At 48.3% G+C, this 26,152-nt stretch overlaps 1 protein-coding gene across 1 annotated transcript in view; it reads right to left on the bottom strand.

Annotated features, from left to right (window-relative positions):
- Window positions 1-1,520: 1,520 nt before the first annotated feature.
- The window catches only part of TBX15 (T-box transcription factor 15), an 89,388-nt gene continuing 64,756 nt past the window's right edge, over window positions 1,521-26,152 (bottom strand). Inside the window, exons 7-8 of the mRNA XM_016160900.2 lie at window positions 14,260-14,357; window positions 1,521-4,016 (exon numbers count right to left, since the gene is read on the bottom strand). Coding sequence (XP_016016386.1) covers window positions 3,232-4,016; window positions 14,260-14,357 — 883 coding nt within the window. The 3' untranslated portion in view covers window positions 1,521-3,231. The remainder of the gene's footprint in view (window positions 4,017-14,259; window positions 14,358-26,152) is intronic.

Genomic DNA, 26,152 nt, shown 5'->3' with positions numbered 1-26,152 from the left:
AGAGAATTGGGTAGAACAGGTTCCTGACAATTCTTTATCCAGTTGGTGTCGAACTAGGTGTTATTACTTCTCAATTACACGTAGAAACACATGCCATAATCCAGACGTAACCGATTTGGGTTCTCATTCATCCAAATCTGTACTTAATACTCTAAAATGATTATGAAGTTGTTATTCTATTAAATGAAAATGGGGATATTTCTATGTCGTGTTCGCTCCATGGCATGTTATGATTATATGTTACCTAAAATCTCAAACACTATTAGACCAGTGAACAATATTTGCTGTGCTTCTAAGTCAGGAGGAAATAACCATGAGCTTCATGTGTAGTTGTTTTAGGTCTTCCATTATGAAGCTGAGGGTTGGCTGCAAGATTTCCAAATAGGAGAGTCTTTTAAGATTTTGAGATGTGTCATGCCTAGAGAGGCTGCCTCAGTCAGCCATTGTCCCAGCTATTTTGACAAGTGATCCGGTGGCTAACAAAATTAACTGGCATGCCACTCTTTGAAGTTATAAAACCAGTGATTAATTTTTTGCTCCCCCAAACCAACCTCTGGTGAACAAATACAGTGGACAGCAACTAGAGCCCCCCAAATCGAGCCCTAGTGAAATGGGTCCGTGGGCTTCCAGGGTAACTGTCCACCAAGAAGCAATCTAGGGTAGAGGTAAGAGCAGAAGGTTTCAAGTCCTGGCTCTGCTGCCTCCCAGACAGGTCACTTTATAATCCTAGTCTCCCATTTGCAAAACAATAATTCCTGCCCTGTCTACATCTCGTAATTATTGAGAGGCTCAAATGAGGTAATATGGGAAAGTTCTTATGAGTTGAAGAGCCCTAGGTACATCATTAGTCTCTCACAAGTCGTCACTTGGTGCATACAACTCAAAATCACTCCTCTGGTGCTATCAGGCGGTGTCTTCAAAGGAGAGGGTGTATATTAAAAACTAAACATACTCAGTCAATCCAGCCGCAGAGGCAGTCCCGCCTCACCCCCTTAGAATGTATCTCCTTTCCTGATTGTCCAAGTGTCTCGCAGGACTACTGGGACTTCAAGGAACGACTTTGTACTAATAGCACAGACCCCAAGGTCAGAGTGCCAGCAGAACTACTTGCTACCCGGAAGCCTTGGTCAAGCACTTAATCTTTTTAAAGTTTATTTCCGGATTTATAAAATGATGATAATACCCATCTCAGAATTGTGGGAGGATTCGACGAGAGACCGTGCGATGTCTGGCACGCGGCTTACGTGAGGATGGCTGTCAGACTCACAGGTCTCTGCAGAGAACCTGCGAGTGAACAGCCCACTAGAGTCAGACCTGGTTTCAGGTTCCACTTCCCTCCCGGATGGGCTGTACGATTCCAGTTGACCCGCTCGATCTCTCCGGACCTTAGTGTCTAACCACGGGATGTGGACAGTAGTGTCTTCCGGATGGAGTCTGAATAAAGGTCACGGGAAGTGGCAGAGGTGGCGGTGCCGTGCTCACTGGACAGCACAGCCCCCTACCTGCTTCTCCATGTGAACGAACACGCACAAAATAATGGCGAAGATTTTATTTAGCGGCATTCTGTGCTTGGCACTCTGAAACAGTTCCGTGCATAAGGGCAAATTTTTATACACATTTTCTTCATACATATTTTACATACCCTTTTTATTGCCCCCTTTTTTTAATATTCATAATATTGATTCCCCACTAGGCACATAAATACACTTATCTACATCACCTCAAAACCAAAAATCTTAATAATATCTGTATTATTTTACTTGGTATTATTTGCATTTCCACACCATTTTTAAAAGTTTAGCTGGCACCAAACTCCACTTGTTTTCTTAATCATTAAAGGATTTCAAGGGAAGGGAAAGGTGAAGGGAAAAAAACCCAAAACTTCAAAATGCAATGAACTATTTGATTAAAAAAATGGAGCTCTAAGGGCGGGTGGGAGGATGTCTAGGCCCATCCGTGATTCGCTGGGCCCTGACGGGATTTCTCCTGCCACAGGGCTGTGGGGCGGGCGGGCGGGTCCGGTGTCTGGACCTGGCGTGCCGGGGGCCAGGCCTCTGTCTGTCGCCTCTGCGCTTGGCTCCTTTCGTCCGCCAGGATTCTAACGCTCTTCTTCTTCGCACTCCTTCTACGTCCCTCGCCCTGCCAGGCGCTTGCTCTGGAGTCGGCACTCCCCATGCGGCGCACCCCTCTTCCGGGCCACAGCCGTCAGAGCTGTGGGATCGAGATGCATTCCTGGCCCCGGTCCCTCTTGCCAGCATCCTGACCACGCACAGTGTCCCAGAGACGTTTACTCCTCAATAATGCCATGGTTCTTTCTATAACCTGTAGGGAGAACGGAGAGAAACAAACCAAAGCCAGATTTCCTTGGTGAATTAAAACTCTCATCACTGCTCACACTTCCTCTCTCAGTCTCGCTCTCCGCCTCTTGCCCTCTAGTCTCTCTCTCTCTCTCTCTCTCTCTCTCTCTCTCTCTCTCTCTCTCTCTCTCTCACTCTCTCTCTCATTCGGCTGCGCTTACTCCCTCTTTTCACAGACACCCCTGGGACCGTCAGTGATAGATACTGAGTGAAGACAACCAAGAGTGAAAAGCAGTCTTTTTCAAGAAGCCAGGTCCAGTCGTAGTCCTGATGTCTTTCCACCTTCACGGCTGGGAAGGGGCTCCAGGATACACGGCTCATTCCAGAAACACGGGAAGCCGCAGGGGAGACAGGTTGACAGCCGCCGCCGGCCCAGTCCATCTAGTGTTGTACGCAGACGAATTCCTGGTGGAAGCACCTGTTCTGAGCCTCTCCACAGAGTTCGCCCAGTTCCGAGTCAGTGTGCATGGATGCGTGTGTCTGTATGAGTCCGTGTACGAACGTGTGTGTGTATGCATGCATGTATGTATGGGTAGGTCTCTGTGTGTCTGCAGCTAACTTCACAGCTGCTAAACGCTAGCATCTCCCTTAACATTATTATAAAATGATTATTCAGTTTTCTTCAAAGGCCACTCTGGGTAGACGATGCTTTATAAAAACTAAGCTGTGGGAAGGCAGGAAAACGGCCACTGAGTTGGAGATGAATCCACCGCAGGTACACTTCAGTGGCTTAAATGTCTCTGCTGTTCTTGGGTATATGATCTCCCCCTCCAGAAAAAAGAAAAAACCTCACAGTTCCTGCGTTTCAGAGGCACCGGGCTCCCGAGAGGAGGGGCCACAGCCACTGCGGGCTCCGTGGCGTTTGCACTGGCCACTAAACCATGTGCACAGACATCTGGGAGGAGGAGCCGGGGACCGCCGCGTACTGCCGGCCGTCACAGGTGTTGGTCGCCTGCTGGTTACTGGGCGAAGGGCTAATCACGTGCATGCTGTGCTCCATCCCCGCGGGCAGGTACTGCCTCTCGCCGAAGGCCCCATTGGAAGGAGAAGAACAGAGTAAAGTGCTTTGTGAGGCGCTCAGTTTCTCTGGGCTTGCAGCCAGCCTAGGGGAGGTGGGGAAATTGTATCCGTACAGATTGTAAGGGTTGTGGAGAGAGAAGGCATTGTAGGAGCTCTGCTGCATGTGGCTGCCCCCGAACATGTGTGGCGATGAGGAGGTGGAGGCCGCATTGCCGGCCTGCATGACATACTGGAACTGGGAAGTGGGGAAGGACCCCAGCTGGCCACCGTAGGCTTCCATCTTGCTGTTGCTAGGCAACGAGGGAGGAGTTGGTATTCCTGAGATCAGGGATGGAGTCCTCTGAGGCATGAAGGTTTCGGAGGGTTGGGTGGCTGAAGCGGTGCCGCTCTGGAGCCTGTTGTAGCCACTGTCACTCAGCCCTGGATAGCTCTGCAAGGCAGCCATGTTGCTTCGGGCACATGGTGGATAATCAGAGAGGTTCAGATTACACAGCTGGCTCTCTCGGCAGCCCACGTTGAAAGTGTTGGGGGCCAGATGAAAGGTTGGAGGAGAACAGGATGGAGATAAAAGATGAGATGAAGCCGAAGGGGATGGTGTCCCAGTGCTGGAGGTGGTTGGAGAAGTGCCTGTGCTGCCCCCTGAAAAATAAAACATGAATTCCATTGAGACAGAGGCCTTTTAAGTTGTCTGTCGAGGCCAGATGCAAGCCATGCAGGAGGCACCCTCAAATGTCCAAGATGCGCTGAGTTTTACATATCCATTGCTTTCTCTTAACTCAGCAGACTTCTGCTAAGTGATTCCACCTGTGTGTGCACGCATACACATGTACACACCCACACACACACACACTCCAAGAGGACAAAGGGGGACGTTTCTCTGTGAAGCAGGTCTTCATAAGTCTTGTTTTTAAAAAATAATCATCATAGTAATAAACCTTCCACTATTCGCTTTGCCTTTTCTCACCATCGGCTGCGCTTCCCAGTAAGACCTCTGCTAATCGGCATTAAAATCCATTCGCTCAGCTTTTCCCGTTCTCAGTGCAAATGCATTACATAAGTATTTCAACTTGGCACTGTCGCTCACTTCACCATATTTAGTCTTCCAGCTAAAAATATAGGATACCGAATCTCAGGACCTTAATCTCAGAGGAAATGGGGTACTGGGGCAGGATGCCAAGTCAAGGTTGAAGCCTGGGAGGGCTGAGGGGCCCAGGTAGTGGGAACTGAGGTATGAGATTGAGGTTCTGTCATATGAAAGACATTATAAGCACAATTACAAGAGCTAGGTTAGCATACAGCAAAGCTAACCCAAAATGAAATCATTATGATCCAGAGGATCTGCTAATCTCCCCTTATTAGAGCCTGCCCAGTCTCAGAGACTGGAGCAGAGACCGTAAATATAATCCTTGGGTTTGGGATATTAATAATGAGAGGCCAAGCAGGTCATAAAATCGGGGGATCTGCGTCGTACTCACGGCTCTGCCACGCAGGCCCCCTTCTGACCCCGGCACACCCTCTCCCCTTAGGGTGGTTTCCTCATCTAGAAGATGAGAACTTGAGTTGGGTAAGTGGTTCTCAAGCTCGGAGCAGCTGCGAGCTCTCAGAACTGCTGAGGTTCCAGAATCCCACCTCAGACAGACCGAGAATTTCTGAGTACGGGACCTCCGTATCCATATTGTCTTAAAATTTCCCCAGGTAATTCTAATGTGCAGCCTGGGTTGACAACCAGTGTTACAGCCCAGATTCCTTACTTCCAAGTGCCTAGAGCAGTGATTCTGAAACACCGTGTGCCTGAGAATCGCCGGCGGGAGTGTTAAACCTCAGGTCGCTGACTCCACCCCAGGCTTCCATGCATAGGTCTAGAGGGCAGGGCCTGAGAATTTACATTTCCAGTAAGTCCTCAGGTGGTATTGATGCTGTAGGTCTAGAGAGCACACCTGGGCAAGAGGCTCTAAAGGCCCCGAGTCTGTATTTGAACGGGTTTCTCTTACGACGCGTAGGTACTAGAACTGGCTTGGTGGCTGACGCACCAACACACGAAGCGCCGGCACGACCCAGCCTGCTTCGGATGTGGTCTCAGATGGCCAGAGAAGGCCAGAAACGACCTCTCCAAGCCTCCCCTTGCCCGGGCCCGGAAGCAGCAGCACAGCACCCACTTCTGGCCTCACCCATTGGCAGTTGAGCCGGCGCGAGTGCCGGGGCTCCTCGACCTTTCATCTACTTGAATTCCAGAAAGAGTGGCTACTTCCTCCTCGACGGGGACTCTCCCAGGTGCATTTCTTCCTTCGGGGCAAGGTTGGAGGTTTCCCTGATTTGCTGAGAGCCACGATTCCCCAAGGAGCATGCGGGTCACCCACAACTCATGTAGGGACTCTCAGATACTGAGACGCTATAAAAGGGTAAAGGCCACTTTAAGTGGAAAGGAGCAGGAATAAGGTTTTTATCAGTGAGGAAAATGTGAAGAAAACCAGTAAGGTTCCAGATACTGGGATGCAAAGAAACCATCGTGTGCCAGGGAGGAGGGTCCAGATGTGCAAACTGAGAGGCAGAAGCATCAAAGTTCACTTTTAACAGGGGAAGAAAAAAGCCTCGGCCTACCTCCACAGATAAGGTATAGTACTGGCTGTAGAAGCACAAATTTAGCTCTCATTAATAATTTTTTTCAAAGTTAAATTTTTATGAAGCCCAACTGATATCATCTCCTCCTTGGTCAAAAGAATTTCCTCTATGAGTTTGCAAGGTAGAATTGGACTAAGTTCTAAATAGCTACTGATTTTAAAGCCATTTTAGGTTATTCTTCCTTGTTTCTTGTTCATGCCTTAAATTCCTTTAAGAGAGGTAAAAAGTTTTTTATGCTATAAATTGAGATAAGGCCAACTTTCTATAATACCACTGGACGAAGTAAGCCGGCAGCCGAGCATGGGCGGGAAGAGAACCGAGCCTGATTCCAGGCCTCCACCCCGCTCACGAGCACCGGCGAGGTGGGCGGCCCCTCAGTTCCCCCCATCTGTGGAACGAGGGCCACAAACTGATGCCTTCGGTTTCTGTCCTCCTCATAGTTCTGTCTGAGGATTCAATTGATGCTAAAGTGTGGATGGCCAATAGCAAGCACCTTCCAAGGAATTTTTTCAGTCTAATGAAGGGGTCCAAGAGGGAGGCCGAGAGGGTGAGGAAGAGGGTCTCACGCTGCTTGCTTTTGTGACCCTTGCAGGGCCTTACAGGAAGCTCGGGAATTTGTTTTCTGCAAGCATGTGGGTCCTTTTGGAGGCATTCTCCACATTTTCCTCATCTTCCACCCTAAATGCCATGAGCTTCCGTGAAATAAGTGCTACGGGACAAATGGGGAAACTTGACTCCAGCTGTAGAGAGAGCTGTGTTTTATGGGCGATGTATCTGGTCTCCTCCCTTTGAAAGTCTGTCCCTGCTCTCCCAGGTCTGGTGTTTATATGGTCCCCCAGGAGACCCCCTGTCCAGCACACCACTGTCCTGGTATAGGTACGCTCCATCAGGCACTGGCCCTCGCCCTGTGGCAGGAAGTGTGGGACGGAGCAGATGACTTTTTACAACTCTAAATGGTTTTCTCGGATGGCCCGAGATGGAACGAATGGTACTGATTTAAGGCCTCAATTGGTTTCACTACAAAAAAAATACAAAGAACTATTAACAAGTTACAGGGATTTCTGCTGAGCAGATGAGAGGCACATGTTAAAAGTTTGTAGTCAGCTCGCTTTGGCTCTTAAATGACACTCACTGGAAATGAGACTTGGTGGCCTGCTGAGCTTCAGTTTGGGGGGGAGCCCCCATATGAACTAGTGTTTGAAGGGAGAGAGCAAACCTGTCCAAGAGAAGGTCACAGTGCTCCCATTTGCTTTGAAGAACTAATGCTCTAATGCACTTAAAGTACTCAATACAGATAATAGCGATTTTTCAAAGCCCACAGAGAGAAGACCACGGTATTCGTTTTGCAGAGAAGCAAACCGAGATACTGAAAAGTCTTTGCTCTCTCATGATCTAACAACTTGTCAGCTATTAAACAAGATCGCGAGTGCCAGCCGAGCGCTGCATACACAGGAGGAGGCAGGCTGCCCGCCCTGTGCACGTCGACACTTGGCTGCCTGCAGGGCTCCCATCGCAGAAGAGCTGGGGCGGAGTGGGGGGCCAGGCCGCACCGCCGCTGGGGTCGGAGCTGCCTCTCGGAGGAGAGCGCGCCCCCCGTTCCTGCACAGCGTTCTCTTCCCTTCGCCCTCATCCCCTCTGTACTCGCCAGGTCCAGGTGCTCTAGGGTCTTGATTTCATCTTTATTTAATGGAGGATCTTGGACTAGAGTGTCAGACAAACCCAGCTTCAATCCCGGCTGTCTTGCTGACCTTAGCCAGTTAGCCTCTCCAAATAAACGGAATTAGAAATACATATATGTAGGGATGTTTTGAGAAGTAGGTGAAGTAATACATATACAAAGTGCACCTCGGCCTTGAATATTTGCCTCCTTTCCTTTCTCCTGGTATGAGTGAAGAAAGATTGAAGGAAGACGAAGGGGACCTTGGGGCATTTGGGTTCTGATGGTGATGGCTCTCAGCAGTTGGCCTCCGTCCACGGAGCTGAGCATCTCGGCCTCTCCACACACTGGTGATGCCCCCATGTAACAGGCTGGGGGGCCTCCATGGTTGTGGGTGACAGGACACTGAGCATGTGACAGCCGTGGACCCACCAGGGCCATGTTCCCAAAGGCCAAACCAACTCTCTTCCCTCTCTGAGCTGTCTGTCCCTTCCCCCAACCCTTGCCCAGGACAGCAGTGGGATGTCCCTGGTCTCTGTCTCCTCTCAGAGCAAGCAAAGCAAACTCAAACACAAATAGCTCGGTGTCTTCTTCCCATTGGATGAAGAGCACTGACTATCCTCAGAGGTCCTGATCCACTTTCAAGAGGTGATTAAAATGTAATGCCCGTGACTTATCTATTTTATAACTGGAAGTTTGTGCCTCTTAATCCCTTTTACTTTTTCACCCATCTCCCTAACACCTCGCCACTGGCAACCGTCGGTTTGTCCTCTATATTGTGAGTCTTTCCGCTTTGAGTTGTCTGCTCATTTGTGTGGTTTTTGAGATTCCACTTACAAGTGAACAGGGATGTAAAGTACAGCATAGGGAATGTAGTCAGTAATATCGTGATAACCGTATGGTAACATGGATATTAGGCTTATCATGGTGATCACTTCGTAAAATATATCATTATTGAATCACTATGTTGTACACCTAAAACTGACATAATATCACATGTCAACTTTAACTTAACAATAAATTAATAAAAATAAATAATTTAATTTTTGAAAACAGAATACCCTAACGCGCCGAAACCCCATGGTATTTTGGGACCAGGCCCCACCAGCCCCACGTTTCTGCCCTTGGACAGAAGCGAGGAAATACTCATTAAAATTCATATTTGACATTAATTTGCTCCCATATTCAAGGCTAACAGCCAAAGTAACCCAGAAGAATACGTGTTTAACAGTGATTCCATACGAGGATGATAGCCTAAAACATACTTACTTGTGTACCATGAAGACAAGTTCAATGTGACTGTGAAAATCCTGAATACCAAACCTGCTGAATTTTGCATCTTTAAATTGATCGCTTCCAGATTGTAATAGGGAGGCTTTCACATACAGTTTCCTTTTGGGGTTATTTTGTTGTGCTTCCTCCTCCCCCGCCTCCCCCCCAAAAAAATACTGGAAAACAGCAAAACAAAACCCCATCTGGGCTAGTGGAGAATCAATTTGCATGTAGTTACGTGGTTCCATGAGCCAGACTCTTCTCTCACGTAACTTGGTGGCATCTGTCCCTGAGGAGTGCTGATTCACCGTGTGTCCCTGAGTAGCCTCCTCTGAGGCGTTCGAACAGGTAGGAGGTAAAATGTCAGCACCCTCTGGTCAAATTCCACAAAACTTCATGACCACAGCCCTGTTCACCTCGACCAAGGAATCCCCCTTAGCGGGAATGAGTGCCCATCTCGGAACGCACGTGCGAAACAGCGCACCGCTGACTGTGTGGTTTCCGTCTTAGAAGGGCTCCCAGTGCATCCTTCTCCGTGAAGTTTAGAGATGCGCATTATCCAACACTCTTCCCTTTAAAACAGCTTTTCATACATGTGCCCGGATCTCATGTCGTGCGTCGGTCTGATGCTTCTTGGAAGGCCCTGTTTTACGCCCGTTTTTGTTTTTTTTTTTTCACTTTCCATTAACACGTTGGTTTCCCTGCCCCTTGCTCCCCTGCCTTCCTCGCTGCTGTGAACATCTGTTGTTACTGTGATCTGGAACCACTCCGTCTCTCTCCTGGCAACGGTACCCGGTCTCCCGCTGAGAAACACCCACTGTCGCCTGCTCCCCTCCCTCCAGGGAGACCATGTGACTCACGCCCGGACAGTGGAGGCGACGTATTCCCTCACCGCCAACCTCAGGAACTGGTTCAGGGGCGACTCAGTTACAGTCAGTGAGACTTTGTGAGGTTTTGCTAGAAACCTTAGGAGAGAGGCATGAGGCCTTTCCCATCAGATTTCAACCTAAAAGGATGCGGGTCCGGGGCTGCCGGCGGCCGTTTCCGTCCCGGGGAGCCTGAGAATGAAGTCAGGTGAGAGACGGCGACAGCCTGGAGTGGGTGGTGGCAAGGGAGACTGGAGAGGTGGACAGACTGAAGAACTGGGTGACGGTTGGACGCGGCAGGTGGAAAGGAGGGGACATCTAGGACAATGAACGGATGGAGGCGTCCCCCCCTCGGGAGAGGGCGCCAAGTCCGTTTGGGACACGCCAAGTGCGAGGGACTCGGAGGGCAGAATGGAGGACGTGAACAAAGCTTCGTTTGGTGGGTTGACTTGAGACGCCCCCTGGGCCCTGTCCCGAGCCCCTCACGGGCGTTACTCCCCCGCTCAGTGATGACCGAGACTTGCGTCCACTGGCTTTCTTGGCATCATTAGCGTGATCTCCTCGTAGTTCCAAGGCTGCTGTCCATTCGGCTGTCCTCCCTTCCCAACCTTTTACTAGTATGAATTTGCTCTGGCCAATCTCTACTTAATACAAATCCCAACGCCAACACAGACCCTCATAATCCTAACTGCCTGACAAACATTGAGATGCCGGACGGCCGTGGTGTGGAAATCTGTGTGATGATGTCTGTCCCAGGTGAGGAGCGAGGAGGCCCTCAGTGAATGGCAGGTTTCCTCGTTCCCATGGATGGAGGAGACATATTGCCGGCTTTGGTGTCACTGGTCCAGGACGGTTCCTTTTAGCACAGCAGATATCAAATCACTTGGAGACGCTGCTCACGGAAGCTCTCTCCGTTTTGTCTATACAGATAGCTCCATCGTATATATCATTATCAGAACAATATCAGAACATCATCAGAAATAGGACTGAACTTGGCTGGAACTGACCTGAGCTGTTCTTTCTTTTCTTCTGTCTCTGCGTTGTCTCAGTCAACTTCCCCAAGCATAATTTACATGGTTCGTTCATTTTGTCCCCGTCACTAGCCGTGTTCAAGCAGAAGCCACTCCAGAACTATAATGTTTATCTCCTGTTCTCCAAAAGTATAAACTCCTTTGCTAATTCTAAATGAAGACGTCTGAAGGTCATGCACTTGACTTCATAAAAATGAAAGATGGACTTCTTTAGAGTTAATGTACAAGTTGTTGGGGGAAAATCCATCAATCGGAAGAGCAAACTAAATTTGTTTTTGTCGAAAAGGAAAGCTCTAATTAGTAAGAAATGAGAAAGACAATGTCATCTGCTGGAAACTGTCTTGTCAAGCGAGAGATCCATTTGGACCTCAGCCCTGCCGCTACTTACTCACAGATATGGCATTAGAGAGCTCCCTGCCTCAGTCCCTGTCTGTGCAAAAGGCAGAGGATAATGAATCCCATGCATTCCTCCCATAAGAGAAAACAACTACATAAAACACCCATTCGATATGTTTTTAAAAACAGAAAGATCTGGATTTTTGCAAAACTTTGGCTAATTCACCTAAGGGCTTTCCTGGATATTTTATCAACAGATGGATCTTAATAAAAGAGAAATAAAAATGACAGCAAGGGCAGGATGAAAAAAAGCATCCTTAACCTCATCCAAGCAGAATGGCTGATGCAGCCTCCAGCAGCAGCAGCTCGGCACTGTCCGAGGGCCATGTATTTGGCAGGCCAGATAGTTATGGGTTTGAAGCGTGAGGTAATAGGGACACCTGTGTGAGTCAGTCATTATTTGGATCTTAGGTTTGGTGCCAACACTCTCGTCACTAACTGCGAAATGCTACACAACCGGTCTGTCACTCAAGTTTTCTCTAGAAGTTCGCCACGCTCCTTTTCTTCTAAGATGCAAAAGCAGTCCACCATAGACGGCTGTGTCTCTTTTTTTATTTTATGAGTGATACTGTCCAGAGTTACTGGGACTCTTAGTTCTTAAGGGGAGAGGGAATGGGTATTGTTACTTTTACGTCCTCTGTTAACGTCAAGAACCAAGCCGCATATTTTTCAATAATGAGAATCTGGATCAGGTTCAGTGTATTGTTCAAAAATGTATTCCAATTAAAGTATTTAATAGAGCCTTGGCTTTTCCTCTAGCCCACCCCACTGCCATATGTATCCAATAATTCAAGCTCATTCCCTCCACCAATGAAAAAGAGAGTCACCGAATGAGTGTGACGATTTGCTTCAAAAGTTCTGTTTCTCTTAAGCCGTTATTTGCGAAGTGTTCGCAATAAGGCTTCATCTCGATGCGTTTTCAGTAGGAGAACCGTGAACCCTGCGGTCCGGACACCTACACAGCCCACCCAGGTGCCGCGCCCGCTCAGCGGCCCCGCGGGCTGGCGAAACGCAGGCGGCACCCCCGGCTTCGCGCCACGTCCATATCCACGCACGTGCCAGCTGGTCGTGCTCCCGGATGTAATCGGACGGCGACCCCGCCTACCTGAGCCACGGTGCCACCAAACGACCTCATTCATTGTTTATTAAGAGCTTCCTGGGTACCAGCCCCTGGGGTAAATCTTGGGGACACAGCAGTGGACATAAAGCCACCACCGATGCCTATTCTCAGGACCTGGCAATATCCCTGCCAACCTTCCCCTACCAGCCTCCGTGACACAAGTGCCCCCTCACCTAGACCTTGGAAAGTCAACGAGTAAGGCAAGGGCACATAAGCAAGAAGCCACCTCAGAAATAAATAGAATCAAGTAAGTGTCTCTGTGTGATACATTGTCATTGGTAAAGCGCGTTTATATAAGTGGCCTCACAAAAAGTTATCCCTCTTTGGTGGGTGAGGAAACTGGGTCCAGAGAAGTAACTTGCCCGAGGATATAGAGAGAGCGAGTGGCTGTCAGAGAGAAGGGCCCATCTTCCCCACTCCCATGAAATCTCTGCCTCTTCTGGGCCCGGGGGCCTCAGAGCAGAGTCACTCCCGGGCCGTTGGTCAGCCTGCTGCTACCACAGCTGATGGGGAGCAAGTCGCTTCATGTGAAGGGCTTCCGCGTCTCCTCCACTTATAAAAAAGGATAGAAATTCTAATCACTCGCCTCACCGGATCCCTGTAGAAATGAATGGTCTCACCATGTTTTGAATAAGCAGTCATCAGGAAGGCAGTACCTCTTGTCTGGGACTCATCTTCCTCTTAGGGATCCAGACACAAGGGGGAGGAAGATGACGACGACAATAGCTAGAGGTACTGAGTGCTTGAGTTCTTAAATGCATTCGCTCATTTAATCCTCAGGAGAGGTCTGTTACATTCTCCCACTTTGCAGATGAGAAAACTAAGTGTCAGAAAAGATGAGGGACTTGACCAAGGTCGCAGAGCTAGACGGGGACAGCGATGACAGCCTCACCCGCATTGTCTGGATGCAGAGCCTATGCTTTAATCTCTGTTCATCTTAAAACCCGACAGATCTCAGCATTTTAGGTTGCAAACCTACTTTAGTGTGTAAACTGCCAACAGCCGCCCTGAGGAGGGAATGTAATATAACGCGTAATCGAGTCCTAGGGCGGCCTCCTGTGTCACAAAGCCACAAATTCAGACATCGGGATTCTGTGCACGGTGACCATTTGCTGGAACAGAATAAGCTCAGTCTGTAATTTTGATCAGTGTCACCTTGCGGCAGGAACAGACCGGAGAGGGAGGCCCACAGGCGTCTGACGCTTTGCCAAGCTCTCACTCAGGAGTACAGGTGAGTGCGGGCGCTGCGCCTGGGAGAGCCACTCACGGGACAGAGAGAAAAAGTGAAATCAGCCGACCTGCCATCCATACGCATGGCCAAAGGTTTCCCACCCTGAGCTGCAAGGGAAGGGATATCAGAAATCAGACGCCCAAGGCAGTAGGGGAGCGGAGAGTCCACCTGCCCATCGACTTGATGGCGTGTTGCAAGGAAGCCAAAAAAGGAGAGGCACAAGTGGCAAAGTGCGGCCGGGCGGGCAGCGGCCGCTCCCACCGTGCGGACCCCGAGCCATGCAATCCCCCTGTCCGGAGCTAAGTTCTTTCTCATCTGCAAAACTAGCATAAGAAAACCGATGCGGCTCCGGGAGGAAGAAACGAAGTTATCATGAAGATCTCTTCAAACACCAAGGGCGGCGTGAATGCTTAGCGGTAGAAACGAGCCCTTCCCACCGCCCTGATCATGACCACGTAACCTTGCCTTTAGGGAGAGAGAGGATCTGGGTGCCAGGTGAAGTGCCGCCTCCGGAACCAGCCTGTTTGCGCGAGTGGTGATGTGTTTGTTAGTTATTTACGGAGCTACTGAGTTCTGTTTGTTCCAGAGACATCGGCGGCCGGGCCTGCTGCCAGACGCACTGCATTCCGTTAGGCTCCCTCACCCTCCCCGGCTCTCTTCCCGAGCAGAGGCCTGGCCCCAGGGCTTTACCTTGCTGCTTCTGCATGGTGGTGAAATCCTCAAAGGTGAGCGTGCGCACGGGGGGTCTCCAGAATGCGTAAGTCTCCATGATGGCTTCCAGTCCGGTTCTGCAGAGAGAGAAGCCAGCAACAGCACTTGTACACAATCCCAAGAAATGCACTGACTTTTCAGAGATCCTGGGTGGTTTGTCTGGCAAATGGCGTGCACACAGGCACTGAGAGAGAGCGCCGCCGGGGTAAACTAGCCTGGAAGCTCACCAGGCACGAATGGCACTGGGTTGCCGGAGGAAGGAGAAACGAACCCAATTCGGGTTATTTGCAAGCAAGTCATAACTGCGATGGGATTTCACTAAGACCTTTCTTCAAAGGAGGTTTGGTCTGTATGAAAAAAATACATGTTAGGTGCTAAAGGTCAAGGCCACAGGTACCGTGAACAAAGTTGAGCAGAGAGTAGCATTGGCTGTGTCTCGAGCACAGGACAAGGTCATCATCACCATTACAGTGCATCGAGAGCCTGTCCCCGAGTCAACTCCTCCACTGGGTATGTGGAGTCAGCGAAGTTGTCAAATTGCTGTGGCTTTAAAGGCTCCTTAAATCAACAGAGACGAGCAAGAAACAAAAGGAGAGAGAAGTAATCAAATACACTGGTGTTTCTGTTGCAACAAGAAATGCCTACCTGAAGGACAAAGAAAGGGTTTGGTCCCAGAAACTATACTTCAAGCAAAATGACCAATACATTTCTGGAAATATTTGCCTGTATTGTATAATCTAATAATCAAGCTGGTCTCCAAGGGTCAGATACTTGGGACCGTCAGACTTCGGCAAACACCCAGTATTGTACCAATCCATTGCTTCGGGGCCTCTGCTGCATTGATACTAGCTCATACACTATACATAGCACCGCACACTATCCGCTTGACTCCTCGATAAGCTCTCTCCGTGTCGTGTACACAGCTCTGGACACAGCTCTGATATTTCGACTTTCCTCTAAGACTAACTGCTCCCGCCTAAGTGGAGGAAGGGGAAGGTAGGAGACGGAGGGTAGAGAAGTGGCGTAAGTCACTGGACTGTAACGCGCTGTCCCCTCCTGGAAAAGACAGGCGCTCCCTCTTGAAATGAAAGCTGTGCTGCCTGCCCTCCTCCCCAAGTGATGCGTTCCCAGAGTTCTCTTCACTCTTGCCTACCAAGAATAAAGAGAGAAGTTTTATTTTAAGAACAAATTTCCTTCCCTCACAAATGGCTGTAAGATCCCCTGAGGTTCGTTCTTCTCAAATGAGCTGCCGATACACTGATTGGCTCTTCGTGTTGGAAATTTTCCTCTCTGAGCAGGCCTTACTTGCACAGTTAACTTTCTAAAGTCTTCTCTGGAATCTTGGAGGCTTTAAATACACCAATGTTGGCAAATCAAAGTCTGTATTTTTAGAAGAGGTTGAGAGGAGAGGGTGTTGCATGGTGTTTATTAGCTGTTAATCTGTTAAAAGTAGGAATAGAAGACATCTCCACGCGGTCACCCTACATTAATGTCGAATACAGTACATGAAACTATTTGCAGCGAGAAGGCGTCCAGGCGATCGGGAAGTTCCGAGTACCAAGGGGATAGGAAGGTAATGCCACGCCGAGCCTCGGCGGGTGTAGGAAATAGAGAGCACGGGCTTGGCTCCTCCTGCTTCATTTTTAGGGTGCTGGTGGCCCACCAGAACTCCTTCCAGTTCCCCTGAGCGGCTCGGAGGCTCGCTGCAAATGGCAAAGTCTTTATTCTCCTGCCTCTTGTTACATCCTTCCCAAGAACACGTACCAATCGTGGGGACAAAATAGTAGCTCAAGTTCAAAGAACAGTCCCTTCTCATTTCATAAGGCGATAGAAGGCTGAGAAGCGCACTGGTACGCTGCCAATATTTCTTAAAGAAATAGGAGATGCACTTTGGTTTCGTTTTCATAATAGGCAAAAAGACTGTAGCAGATTTATTAATGATTTTATTTAAAGCAGTCGACTCTGTATAGGATAGTGACAGTTTATTCAAATCCGAAATCCAGCTGAAACAACTGCAATCTAGAATCGGATTTAAAAATGGAGAGGCATCTTGGGTGTCATCAACTTCTACTTTCTATAATCCCATCTTGGATGGTTATCTATTCTCTGTTGGAGTATTTCCCAAGGAAAATAATCGGTTTTTTTAACAGATCTATTAGAAAGTTCTTTCTGACCTTGAGCTGAGGTCTCTGACCTCATGAGCACTGGGTAAACGGGGAGAGGGCCACACGTTTCCCCATCCTCATCAGGGAGACCTTCCTCAGTGGTAAAGAATGTCGTGAACAACATGCCACATGTGGATGCACCCATGGGCCACCCAGTTCACAAGTCTGTCAGAACAAGGGTCATTTTGGTAGCGGAACTGTGTGGAGGGGCTGCGGCTACCAAAACATAATGGCCGAGCCCACGCGTTCCTGTCCATACTTCACGCATTCGCTGTGGACCTGTCTCACGTAGATTTGTCCTGGACCCTTACTGAATCTATTTATGTAGCCCGAGTGTAAAATTTCATCCTGTTCATCCACTATCTGCCACATCTGTTTGGTCCTTACACTTCATTAAGCATCACTGGATAGATGTAATTGTTAGAAAGGACTCGTTCTGTGTAGAAGGATTTGGCGACGTGCCATGACAAGATGGTGATTAGGTAATTCACCTCTCCACCGCTAGCATGTCTACTTTGGATCCCATGTTTTTTAATGTCCCATTGCTTGCGTAGCACAATGTCCGTTACATGGCAAGATCTCAGTTGATATGAGTCATCATTTCATGAACTTTAACCAGCATTCATTTTGCTAAGCCTAATACTTAGGAAGACAACTTGATATAAAATCAAAACTCTGAAGACGGAAGAAACCCTTTAGCATTAGAGACTTGGGAATCATTTCTGTAGCTGATTGTGCCTTTCTTGACTCGAGGCTCAGAGAAGTTTCAGTTTTCCTTTGATTTCTTCCGTTCCGGTCGTGGAATTTCTGACGTTCAGCGGAGTCTGAGTCCCCAGCAGAGGCCAGGCCGTTCCTCCCTGCTCTTCTCTAACGAGAGTCCTTGCCAACTACCCACCACTTGGATGTCTGCTCAGAGCCCATCCTGAGTAACACACTGTTTACTTATTCATCATCATACCCTAGTTTCGTACAATTTTATCTCAAGGTTCTTAAAAGTGAATTCATTGTCTAACAGGTTTTTTTTCAAAAGCGGGCTTAAGTCACTACATTTCATTAACATGTCCCACATGGTGAGCCTCTCCCAGTTTGCTGGACACCAGAGACCCAATGTCATCCCTGAGGTTTCCAGTCAGAGATGATGAAATTGGCAAGTGTCCTCCTCTTGCTGACTTTTCCCTGCTTGTGCCAGTGACAGAGGAGGCCACAGCCAAACCCCCTTTGTTCAGTCCTTTGGCTGTAATCGCCTCTCTGATTTCCAGGCCTTTTCCCTTTAGACTGTTCAGGCTGCTCGCTGGCCAAAGCAACAGAATGTCCTGAAAGGAGGGAGAAAAGGAAGGCGAGGAAGCCAGCCAACGAGCTCTTTTGCAAATTGATGATCGGGAAAAATAGCCAGACTGTAAAGAAATGGTCTTCCGAAGGAGGGAAGGAGGGAGGGAGGGAAGAAGAAAGGAGAGAAGGAAAAAAGGAAGGAAGGAAGTCTTTCAATTAACCTTCTCCAAAAAAAAATCTGGGAACATCTCTTTGACGTTCAGCAATATTTGATCATTTTAACAACAATTACAACTACATTTGTGAACCTGTTAGGTAGCACACCAGTGCATCGTTTCTGCTTTTTATTTGTCTTGAGATAGCCGCTTTTTATGTTTCTTCCACTTATTTTCTCTGTGGTTCTGAGTTTTGGTTCTTCCCCATACTATCTGCTGGTGATACTGGTGATGAAGGGAACATTCGATAGGGGTGGATAAGGTCATAGGTCATCTCTGAATAGAAGACAGTCGAGGGCAAAGGTAAGTCTACTGAGTCAGGGTCTTCAAACCGTAAAGGAGTTATCCAACCAGGAAAACAACCATGCTAGGTTCAGGAGATATAAAGGCAAAAAAAGACATAAGGTCTTTACCCTTTAGGAGTGTCCTGTCAGTAAAAAGAGGATACGTTAATGACCACTTTCTGAAACATGTGATAAATGCTACACTAGAGATATGTAGAAGACGCTGTGGAACACTGAGCAAGAAGTACTTCCTATGCCTGGGAAACTCAAGGAAGAGTCCATAAAAGGCCAGTTACTATCAAAGGGCACTCAGCAGTTTCCAACACAGGCAAGGGGCAGAAAGAGCTTCTCTGGTAGGGTTAACGGGAGATGCCAAGACTGGAGGTAGGAAAGAGAAGTCGTGTTCTGGCAACTGAAGGTAGTCCATGGTGACTGGAGCTCTTGGTGCAAGATGGGGGCGGGGGGCCTCATGGATATTTATTCCATGTTAGGTGCTTGGATTTTAGCCTGCAGGCGGCACTGTGCCTCTGATCTCCTTTCCTTTCTCTTCCTGTTCTGGCATTTGAAGACACAAAACCAGAATACTCTGTTCTTTCAGATCTAATTATCGTATCTCAACTTCCTAATCCTTTTTCTTAGACTGTCCTTGGTCCACTGAAGTAAGCTCAAACCTTCCACTCATCCTTCTTCACAGGATCTGGAATCAGCTCCTACATCTAGATTCATCAGGGAATTTGTTGTCCAGGGATTTTCAAAAAGACCTCCCAACAGGGGTCTGTAAATTGGCAAAACAAAACAAAACAAAAACAAAACAGGCCATCATTCAAAACTTGGCTTTAGGTAGTGCAATAAACATGTCTACATGAGGAACTGGTTGTCACCCATGTGCCTTCCAATGGTTTGGAAGAACAAGTGTCCCATGGTCAAATGCTTGGAGTTCAGTTAAAATTGTTCCTTACCCAGTAATTCCAGCTTGGGGACTTGTGCCCACTTAGAGTCTGAATAAGTCGCCACGGCAGTTTTCACTGCCTCAGGAAGCGCAGTGAAAATCCACGATAACATAAAGCGGGCTGAGTCAAATATTAGGTTTCTTTGCATCCGACTGCAGCAGTCTAATTTGGTGATGCTGGATCCCGCGAGGGGCAGAAGAGCACAGCAGGCCCTGGAGCCGGACTGCCCAGGCTCGCATCGCAAGCCTGCTGCTCATTAATGCAGCCCCGGCCAACTTATAGAACACTTTTGAGCCTTAGTCCCCTGTGTGTAGCATGGAGACCATGACACTACTCCCTCTTAATTGTTACTTCATCAGTACACATTGACTAAAGACAAATTATATCAAAACAAGAGGGAAAACATATGAAAGCTTGAGGACCATTGGTCAAAAAGAAATCCCAACACCCGCTCGGGCCGCGACCTGTAACCGGAGAAGTCACCCTGACTCCCCTGGAGCGCGGAGCTGCGGCGGCCCTCCGGCTCGGCCTTGAAGGTGGAGGGGTCCGCGTGCTCGCCTGATTCCATTTCTCACTCTCTCCTCAAAGAACCAAAGACGTGTCCCTCCAGCCTCCGGAGGCCTCATCGTCTTGCAGCTCTTTCAGACTCCAATATGTTAGCCATTAAAAAGACGTCACTCTGTTAGATGACACCATCCCTGAGCAAGAGCCATACACAATAAAACCGCTGCCAGTCTTCCTTGGCAAACCCGCGTGGCCAAGAGGACAATGGTGAAAAGGGCTCATGACAGGAGGAGGAACAAATAAGGCAGAGAGGACTGTTACATGCTAGCTGGAAGGCCATAAGCCGGGGGACATGACAAACAGTGCTGGCCTGGATCAAGAGGAGGAGCCTGGCAGGATGTGGCTGCCAGAGTCCAGGACAGGGCCAGCCACCTTGAACTGCAGATGCAGCCGTGCCTGACAGGGAGTCCAGCACTCATGACTCCCACAGCTCTGCTGACTGTCACCCGTGCCAGGGATAACAAAAGACTATGCAGAGTCTACAGAGGCCGGAAAGATTGCCAGGAAAGAACAGGAGGAGATTGGCTGGAAACGTACAGCCAATGGCTCTAGGGAGAACGAATGAAAACACAGAAATTGAAAGTGAGGGAGACACTTGGAAAGCCATGCTGGTCGAAAGAAGGCAAGTGGTCAGCTCGCTGGCTCCGAGCTGGCCACACGAGCCTCCAGGAGCGACGGGGATCCTGGGCGAGGGCAGGGTTGTCTGCCGACTGGCACGCTGTGCCCGGCAGGAGAATGACAACACTCTTCTGGGTGCCGGCACCGGTGGATCTGGCCATCCTGAAAGTCGGCGCCTCGGTACCCGGTTTTACCATCAGTAAAATGGGAAACACGGAGCCAACGCCAGTCAACTGGGAGATGAAGATGGACAGCTCGGACGACAGAAACTACGTGAAATGGTATTTGTGTACTTACAATGTGGATGACTAGAAATAAATATATGAAGTCGGACTGTGTAAAATTGTTGCTATCTTATCGTTCTTGACCTATAAATGCAGTAATTTTATATGTTCAGCTTAATAGATAGATAAGGGAGAAGACAAGATGTGAGGTACTCGATTATAAGAGAGAATTCTAGACCCAGTAGACAGATTGTAACCGAGACTCACCCTGCACCCTTCCGTCTCCAACTTCCGAAGAAACGTCGTTTCCTTTGGATCTAAGCAAAGACGAACTGGCCCAGGTTCTGGGGCTAATGTCTAAGTGACCTTTCCTGTCCCTGCTGCCACCTTCGGGCGCTCTAGTTCCTCACCTCCAGCCCTCTTTCGAGCTGCGCACTCATCTTTACTGAGTGTCGTGAGGAGGGGCGGAGCCTGGACAGGGCTTCCTGTCTGTGGCCTTCGCTCTGTGATCTGTGAACGTGGCCTTGGGATAGCTGCTGCTTGAGGACGGGGGGAGGGAGGGGGGGTGCTGTCCCGCCGCCAGCGGAGATCCCTGCCTTTGTATAAAACATCCCTTCCTTCCTTCTTCCCTTCCTTTCCTTCCTCCCTCCCTCCCTCACTTCCTTCCTTCCTTCCAACTCACGGACCCTGGAACTCGCGGCGCACAGACATGCCCTCCCTGTCCACAGCCAGCTCACATGGCCTGGCAGGTGTGCGCGTCCACACCTGATCCACGGTCAGGGCCAGTCGGTGTCTTACAGCGCAGTCCATCTCAGACCGGAATCAGAACTGCCTTCATCTTTCCAATTAAGCCTATTTATAGATTTCACTCTTTATTCCCTTCTTAGTCGATGTCCAAAACTAGCCCCCCGCCGTTGCTGTGCCTGACTCACGCTTGGTTGGAGAACGTTCCCACCCCAGAGTTCCTGGGTTCTAATTTCTCTGCCACTCATCAGCTCTGTTTACTATTTCGTAACGACACGAGTGCGTATTATTTTCCTCTGTATACCTGGCACTATAGGGGAAAAAAATCTAAGAATAGAAACCTGAAAAAGGTACAGTCCCATTCCCAGGAGCTTACGTTCCAGCAGGGACAGCCCAGGACACAGACCACAGGACACAGAGCCGTCTCCAGGGGAGGGACTCTGGTCTCCCCAGGCACAGGAAGGCGTTACTGCCTCCTCCCGGCAGGGGGCGTCTCCCAGAGGTCCCTCCACTACTGTGCCCTGCGGCCAGGCCTCATTAAATGTCAACCTCTGCTGACCCCTCTGACACCCAAAGCCAGCTTTGGGCCACACAATTTCTGAGAAATCTAAAAGGAGGAACAGTTTAGAAGTAAACACGGTTCTCCTTTCACTGCAGATGCAATGGCTGGAACGAAACCTGTCATGGTCTCTGCGTGGAAAGGGCCAACTGTCCACTACTCTCTCCCCCACACGCACACTCACGCACACTCATGCATACACGCACTCACATGCACACGCGCGCACACACATATACACACATGCACTCACACACGCATACAAACGCAAACACATTGACACGCACTCACACGCGCATATGCACACACACATGCACACACACATATATGCTTCTGGTGGAGACTTCTCATCAGGGACACCATTCCATGGGAATGCAAAGTAGCAGCTCCGTAAGAGAAGTGTGAAGGACGGCGGCCTCACGCTGAAGTGTGTGAATGACGCTTCCTGCAGAAGCAGGGAGAACCGCGACAGGCTCTGATGGCGGTGACACCACAAGGCTGACAGTGTGGACTCACCGGGGCGTCCGTAGGGTTCTGGAAAGCCCCACGAACACCGCTTTTTGCCCTCATTTGAACCGAGAATAAATTTGGAGAAAGATCTAGGAGCCTGACGCAATGGAGACCAAAATACCAGTTTCACTGCTGATGAAAGTGTCTGGAGACCGTGGCAAAGGTGTGAGGGCTGCTCGAGCAGGCCAGCGCTCCCTGAAATAAGCCGACTCCCCCAAACTGTGGGCCTCCTCTGCCGGGCTCACCACGCAGTGGAAAGGGCCCAGAAGGGAACTCTCTGCAGCCGAGCAGCTTCTGAGGGAGGCGGCCTTCCCCCAGCCTGAGATCAGCTCCCTGGCTCCCGCTGAGGGGAAGGAGGAAGCGCTGGGGCCGGGAGCCAGGAGGACCTCTCTCCCAGGGAACCATCCGCGTTCAAACGCGAAGGCCGGGGAGTGAGTATCCGCCCCACGGCTCCCCCCAGTCCTGCTCTGCCCGCAGAGGACAAGGCTGGCGGCCCGGCTTTCGGGGGGGCTGCCGACCAACCGACCGCCACGCGGGGCATCGCCCCCGTCTCCCCCACACTCCTCCCCTCCCAGCCTTCGGATCGCACTGGGATGGATTGAGATCGACAAACCTGAACGTGTTTTGGTTTGAGGTCTGGCAAAGTGTTCCACAAATGTTTTGTGTTGTGCGAAACCAAAAAACATTGGCCGAGCCGTTTCCTCCCTAATTTTTAAGCCCGTGTGTTTTTAAAGGAAATGTAATCCGTATGTTTGGGGTACATTTCTGTGCAACTCGTTAAACCATGCTCATCCGTATGAGTCATCTGATATCTAAAATGCACGGGGAACGTCACAGATTTATAAGAACTCTGTTGGCACGAGAAGGGCAGTAAATGAGGCACTGGACGGGCTGGGCTCTGAGGCTGGCACGGAACCTCCGGTTCCCAGCAGATTCATGGATAATCCTTTATGTCCTCAGCCATCAATCCTTCCCATCTGCAAAATGGCATGAGCAGTTCTTGCCCTCATCAGATTCTGGAGGCAGCCAGTGAGGATTAAAGTGTGATTATCAGGTAATTTTGAGCATTTCAAAGAGAAATTACAGGGGCCACCGTACTCGCCCCAACATGTTTATTTTAATCTAGCTTCCCAGAATGCTGGGGGAGGAAAATGGCATCTACCTTTAAGGATTCATCTTGCCCCATCGTGAAACAGGTGCCTTCACTGTCATTGTATCACAGTTTCACCTGCTAGGGAAGTTCAGCCTGACTTCCCGTCATGGGGACAGTGTATAAAGAGACAGGCAGAGAATGTACAGGTGGTTTTATTTGGAAAATAGAAGGTTCTGGGTACTTGAGTAATACCTTTAAAGTAAATGAAGGATTTTTAGAGGACGTCTATTCTCCATATCCGTTGGAGATAAAATAAGTCAAGTTTATACTGTTAGCGAGATAGAGCATGACATGCACAGGCTGGAAAGTCAGGTGGACTTGGGTTGTAATCCTTGTCTCTGAGCCTGTGTCCCTATTTGTAAAATATAGGTTGTTTTGAAGATTAGAAAGAATATATGGTCTGGAACACAGTAACTGTTCAATCATGGATAACTTCTGTCATTACTAATATTACTTGAAATAGCCTGTAGATTTTAGTGATATATAATGACAAAGTTCCATTGTCTCAGAAAAATAAAGAAAGCATGGAAATGGGCTAATGACAACCCATAGTTCTGCTTTCCTGGATTTCTTACAAAGAATAGCAGTTTGCCAGGCAAGACAGACATTCACCGGTCTTAGGGCAGACAAAGGCCAAGGCCAAAGAAGTGTCGAGGTCCCTCCTCGCCCAGGAAGGATACAGGAGGACCTCAGGACTTGAACTGAGATGTCATCGCAACTTTCTAACCAGAGGCAGATGCTTCAAGATACATGGTCTTACTCCCAAGATTGAACTGTGGCCCCAGTTCCCACAGCAAAGCCCTGTGCTGATCAAAACAACCTATCGATACCAATTTTCCATTCTAGGTCATGCCTCTAAAGAACAAGGCTCCTGTGGGAGAGAAAAGCAAAGGGGCGGGGGGAAAGAGAGGAAAAAAAAAAAACATGCCTTTGAGTCTCAAGAAAGAAAGAAACACTAAATGCCACTGGAGAGATAGAGGAAAGAAAAAGTAGTTGAATAACGAAAATCGGGAGGATTGGCCCCTACATCTAGAGCAGACATTCTTAACTTCTGGTCGTAGACCTTTATTGAGATTCTGAAGAAACCTATAGACCTGTCCCTGGAAAAATACACACCTGCTCATCTACATACAATTTTACTTACAATATCTGAGAACTCATCCACCTAAGCTAAAGATCTTAAATATCCTAGAGGCTTCTTCCTAAAAGGCCAGCATCTACTTTGAGCTCTTAATCACTAACAAGGTCCCCAATAAGCCCAGAGTGCCTGAAAAAGGAGGCGACAGGAAACAGCCCACAGGCATATTCCGTGACCTAGACATGGAATATAAACACATTGGAGGAAGAGGACTGTCCATCTGAAAGGAAGAAATAGGTATTCGTTCTTCATTGGCTAAATTTTGAAAACAAAGGCGTCCGTCTCATTTTAAACAATCACTGAACAGGAAAGCATTTGGCCTGGAGTCCATATGCCTGAGTTCTAGGGTAGCTGCTTGACCTAGAACATGTCACTCAATTTCATCATCTGCAAGCCAGAAGTCTAAGTAGATTTAATTTTAATCAATAGATGTGACCTTCAAAGATTTCTAGATAAATTAAATTTTATAGATGTCTAAATGTATTTTAAATATACAATAAGAGTTTATAAAGAAGTGCCTTCATGAGTCATTTTTTTTTTAAAGAAATGATCACTACGACTGATTTTTAGCATAAATCCAGGCTCCAATATAATGGGCTACATAGTTCACGAAGTGATTCTAAATGTAATACTAGATAGTTTACCTGAAAACTCTTGCACAGAAAGCAGCAAAGATGACTCTTGACACTCTGTGTCACTCAGATGTGAAGGAAAGCCCCCAAATTAGGAAAATGTCTGAACATTAAATAGTTGTCACAAAGCCCACGCTATGAGATCCATGCGCCACGTTTACTGTTTCAGTATGATGATATGAAATGAATTTGCTGATTGAATAACCTTAAGTAGATCTGCTTTTCCTGGCAATTTCACTCCTCTTCTAACTCATTTAACTCCCCTTCTAACTCCCATTTAAATATGGATAGCATATTTAAATTTTAGATAGGAAAGATTTAGAGAGACGAAAGAAGAATTAACTAGAAAAACCCACAGTCTCTAAAGCCATTTACAACAGGAGCAAATGGTCCTGTAAATTTCAGCAATTCCTGAGAGTTTCACTATATCGGCCTAATCACAATGATGATATTAGGTCATCAAGAGAGTTGGTGCTCCATAAACTCTCTTTATTAAAGCAGAGAACATCTAACATATTTTGGAAATATTTCCCAGAAAAGTTGTTAACTTTTTAAACAAAGCTATAGCTCTTAAAGGTAATAATTTTCTGAAAAATTTATTTGTCCACAACTCCTTATTTCCTGATAATGAAAAATAAACGAGATGTCACTGCAGGTGCTGTAGCCGCATTAAGATGCTTCTCAGAAAAAAAAAGGTGGCAATGTTTTGATGATCATAAATCGGCCTAAAGTTTGTTTTAAGTGCCTGATCCAAATAAGCGATTGCTTTGCTCATTTCGCTTAAGTCGTGCCCTTCCCGCCACTAAGGATTGTTCGTTCAGTGACCTGAAATGGTCTTATAAATGACACA

The sequence above is a fragment of the Rousettus aegyptiacus genome, unplaced genomic scaffold (assembly GCF_014176215.1).
Source record: "Rousettus aegyptiacus isolate mRouAeg1 unplaced genomic scaffold, mRouAeg1.p scaffold_m13_p_17, whole genome shotgun sequence".
In the NCBI taxonomy this organism is placed as follows: Eukaryota; Metazoa; Chordata; class Mammalia; order Chiroptera; family Pteropodidae; genus Rousettus; species Rousettus aegyptiacus.
The sequence above is the reverse complement of the archived record's forward strand: the minus strand, read 5'-3'. Positions and strand labels throughout refer to the sequence as shown.